We start from the raw sequence: 3,876 nt of genomic DNA, 5'->3' as shown, positions 1-3,876 counted from the left end.
CTGTCCCCCTTATCACAGCCTAGGGAAGTTCCCAGAGAAACAGTGCACAAAGTAGGGGTGCCTGAAAGTCTTTATTAATTTTTCATAGTGTTTGTATATCCAGACCCAAAAGAGAGGAAAGGATGATGAGAAAAAGCAGGTCAGATTGAGTGAGAGTGTCTCAGTTGGCGGCCATAGTGGATTGGATCCAGGAGACGTAATTGCAAACCTTGGTGTAAACTCCGGGGTAGCCTTTCTGGGCACATCCAATGCCCCAGGAAACAATGCCCTGGAGCTCCCCATTGCAGACCACGGGACCACCGGAATCTCCCTGTGCACACAAAGGATATGGATAGTCAGCAAATGGCATCAGCCTGAGCAATGAGCCAGAGCTCCCTGAAATCCCTGACATTTAAGGAACCTCTGTCAGGCTTACTCTACACAGAAGTTCTACAAAGGTCATTTCTGATTAGCGCTCTCCCCCTGATGCTACCATGCCTGACTTGACCTTCAAGGGCACCACAGCTAAGGATGAAGAAACTGCCTGGTTTTGCTGGATGCGGTCCTTGTCAGATGCTTAAGATATGCGTGCCCTAAACCTCTGCTGTCATTCAAAAATTCAGATGTGCTGGGGCAGTGAGTAGAGCTGACTGTGTGACATGAAGGCCTCTTTGGCTGGGAAAAGGCAGGAGAGAAGCAAATGGGACAGAAGAGGCAGAGGATTTACCTGGCAGGAGTCTTTTCCTCCCTCCAGGAATCCTACACACATCATGTTGTCTGTAATCTGCCCAGGGTAGGCGTTCTTGCAGTCAGTGGCAGAGAGCACCGGAGCCTGCAGGCACTGCAGATCGTCTGGATAGTAATCTACAAGAAAACAAGGAGAGATGGTTGATGACATTGCTGAGTTCCTTTCATGGCCCAGAGAAGTTCCTTTTTAACAGACAAGTAGTCACTGGACATCCTATTCCAGCAGTTGTCCTTCTTCATTTGAACAGTAACCACAGCATGGATTCCTTCTGTTTAGATGGAACAGAATCTACCCAGGGGCCCACCATTCTACACTGCAGCCACCTTAATTTCTCTGGTACCTAGAAAATCATCAGTTGGCAAGTGTGGAGCCACTCTTGGGGCACATACGCTGGAAGCAGCCTGAGCCTCAGGACAACAATCCTCTCCTCTGGTGCAGGTTTAGATGTCATCAGTGGATTAGATATCAGTCACTATCCACCGGTGTAAGAGAGAGGAGGAATTGTAGATCCACAGTCCCAGACTTTGCCCTTGTTCTCAGAGAACTGACAACTCTGTTGACACTAGTTACATTGCTAGTGCTTGGCACGGCACAGCTGAGAGCACCGGGCCACAAAATTAATGGCTCTGTGAACGTGCTGGTAAACAGTGCATGGGTGGCTTCAGTGATCCCATGTTCATAAGACAGAATGAGAGGAAGGACCTTGCAAAGGCTTCCCATTACTGCAGTCAAACGGTTACTGTCCTCCCCTGACCCATCACTCCAAAAGCCCTGTTGCACAGCACTTCTCTGTGCTTTACCCTGCCCTGTTTGGAGTTAATGGTGAGGTCTTCGAGAGTCTCCCGGGCCCCCAGGGGGCTGTACATTCCCACAGAGTACTCACTGCCATTGCTGAGTGTGTTGCCCCAGCCGGAGATCAGGCAAGTGGTGCCGGTGGCCACACAGCTGGTGGGCAGAGGAATCGTTTGGACAGATTTGTTGAGCTGGGCTGGGGTGGCAAGCTTGATGAGCATGATGTCATTGTCCAGGGTATAGGCGCTGTAGCCAGAGTGGCGGATGACTTTAGCCGAGTTAATAAACTGCTGTGTTGACTCTGTCAGGGCCAGGTTATTTTTCCCAAGCTGCACTTGGATGCGACTGCAAAAGAGAAGGCACGGCATGTACTTTTCTGTTACCCTTGTACAGCTTAAGAGAAACCTCCCTCTCACTTGATGCCCTTGCTTCAACATCGCTGCCCCAGTAGCTCTTTTGGGCGGATTATCTTTCTTGTCCTGCATAAGCCCTGGGAATCCACACTGAGATCTTTACCCACTCCCAGTAGGGGTGGTGGATTTCTGCAGGGTTATGTATAGATGGCAGTGGAATATATTGCAGCAATTTATACAAACATTCTGGAAAAAGGCAAACCTCCATCAGCCTGACCTCATTCCTCTTCCTGTTCTGCAGTGACCATGCTCTAGCTGGATTCATGCAATGGACAAGAAATCATAGCCCATAACTCGTTTCTCAATTATTCCGTTGCCATTTCAGAAAGTGCTCTGCATTCACAGAAACATTTGCAGAAGGAAAAACCCCTTTGGGTGCCTCAGCCCATCTTCCTGAATGAGCCACCCATCCCTTGGCTGTCTCAGGTCAGAACAGGGCCACTTTCCTATTTGTCTCTCATAACTCTGAATTGCTGCTAGAAGCGAGCTGGAAGACAGAATTTGGTTAGAGAAGAATGTAAATTTTTCCACTCACTATTTGTAGCAGTGAGCAGCTGACAGGACCCACTGGCTGCTGATGAGGGAACCTCCACAGAAGTGATATCCGGAATTCAGGGACACCTGATAGGGAACAGAGTTCTCTGCACAGGTGTAGCCTCCCACGATCTTGTCATCATCATCCTCAGCGATGGTGGGGAAGGCAACTGGGAGATAAGAAGTGCCACATGTCAACACCTGGCCTAAGGTACCTTGTACACCCCACTTGTAGGTTGCGCTTCTATAAAACTCAGGGTAGCAGTGGTGAGCAAGTGCAATGGACATTCACTTGCTGCACCCTCCAAGAAGGTGATCAGACTTAGTCGGGTGTCACAAGTCCACAACTAAAGCATGTCCAGCTACTCCCTGAGTGAACAGAAGAATATAGAAATTTGCTTGATGGATTGGAGGAAAGGTGTGTCTTCCCCAGGATCCTGTCTGCAGAAATGGTCAAGAGTGGACTGAACACAAAAGTACAAAACAAGTCGGCGGTGCCATTTCCTTGGAGCAAGCACCTGCCTAGAGTGTAAAATGTTACAGCTGCTTTAGGGGCTTCCTGGGCCAGAACTGTTATCTGTGTGTTTCTTAAGAGAGAGGGAGTCTTTTTCTTGAGCTATGGACACATTCCTGTGTTGCTGGGTCAGGAACCCCTAAGAAGGTGTTCGTTCCCCATGTTTTGACACAAGCAATTGCGAACAGAAGACAGAAGTTGCAGGCCTCTGCCTTAAAACTTCTGCAAGTTGAAACGAGGTGTGGCTTTCCACAACAGGCTACCTTGCCATTTTGCTCAGAAAATCAGCTTCCTTTTACATTACAGAAATACAAGTAAAAAATATACTCACCAGCCACCCCAACAAAGGCGAGAAACAGCAGGCACTTCATGGTCTTGATTCAGCCTCAAGCCCAGACAGGCTGACTGGACGCCTGAGCTGCTAGAAATACATTTTTGGATATGGCCTTATCTCTAGTCCAAGGTTTTCCCCAGACAAAAAGTACACAGTGGAAAATTTGAAGATCCAAACGTGGACATTAACAGGCCCTAGTAGAAGGTACAAATAATAGATCTGTTAATCATAAACCTCTCTTAAGACAGAGAGCTATTTTAAATTATTCCAGAGGGCAGCCTTCAATTTAAAAATACATTTTGGCTTTGGCAGATGCATAGTTGTTTGTCTGCCTCATTCTTAAACTCAGCACCTGTTGAGAAGAAGTCTCAAACCCCTTTGAGATTCCTCTGTGCTGCTGATGTCTTTCTTAGAAATGCATATTTTCACCAGAAGCTGAATTTTGTAGGCAGTGGACAGAAAGATACAATGCATTTATTTGGGGAGACGGGGGAAAGCTGACAAACCACTGGTGAACTTTGTTAAGTTTATCCCTTACCTTGAATAGTGTCTGTGTGTTTTT

The 3,876-nt window shown here is 47.5% G+C and overlaps 1 protein-coding gene across 1 annotated transcript; it reads right to left on the bottom strand.

The window, feature by feature from the left end:
• Positions 1-65: 65 nt before the first annotated feature.
• Positions 66-3,863, bottom strand: LOC113961932 (trypsin I-P1-like). Its single transcript, XM_027672637.1, has 5 exons — positions 3,312-3,863; positions 2,468-2,636; positions 1,611-1,864; positions 707-843; positions 66-310 (listed from the first exon to the last, which is right to left on the bottom strand). The coding sequence occupies exons 1-5, from the start codon at positions 3,349-3,351 to the stop codon at positions 161-163; spliced, it is 750 nt and encodes a 249-aa protein (XP_027528438.1). The 5' UTR covers positions 3,352-3,863; the 3' UTR covers positions 66-160.
• Between the last annotated feature and the right edge of the window lie 13 nt (positions 3,864-3,876).

Source organism: Neopelma chrysocephalum, unplaced genomic scaffold (assembly GCF_003984885.1).
Source record: "Neopelma chrysocephalum unplaced genomic scaffold, ASM398488v2 Primary Assembly neopelma1_97509, whole genome shotgun sequence".
Lineage (NCBI taxonomy): Eukaryota > Metazoa > Chordata > Aves > Passeriformes > Pipridae > Neopelma > Neopelma chrysocephalum.
The sequence above is the reverse complement of the archived record's forward strand: the minus strand, read 5'-3'. Positions and strand labels throughout refer to the sequence as shown.

What these genes read in the sequence shown, in the direction of transcription:
- LOC113961932 (XM_027672637.1), bottom strand. Translation starts at nt 3,351, where the DNA reads ATGAAGTGCCTGCTGTTTCTCGCCTTTGTTGGGGTGGCTG. An exon ending in GCTGCTCACTGCTACAAATA is followed by an intron (nt 1,865 to 2,467) that starts GTGAGTGGAAAA and finishes TCTCTTTTGCAG; the next exon opens with TCGCATCCAAGTGCAGCTTG. An exon ending in CAACACACTCAGCAATGGCA is followed by an intron (nt 844 to 1,610) that starts GTGAGTACTCTG and finishes GTTTTCTTGTAG; the next exon opens with ATTACTATCCAGACGATCTG.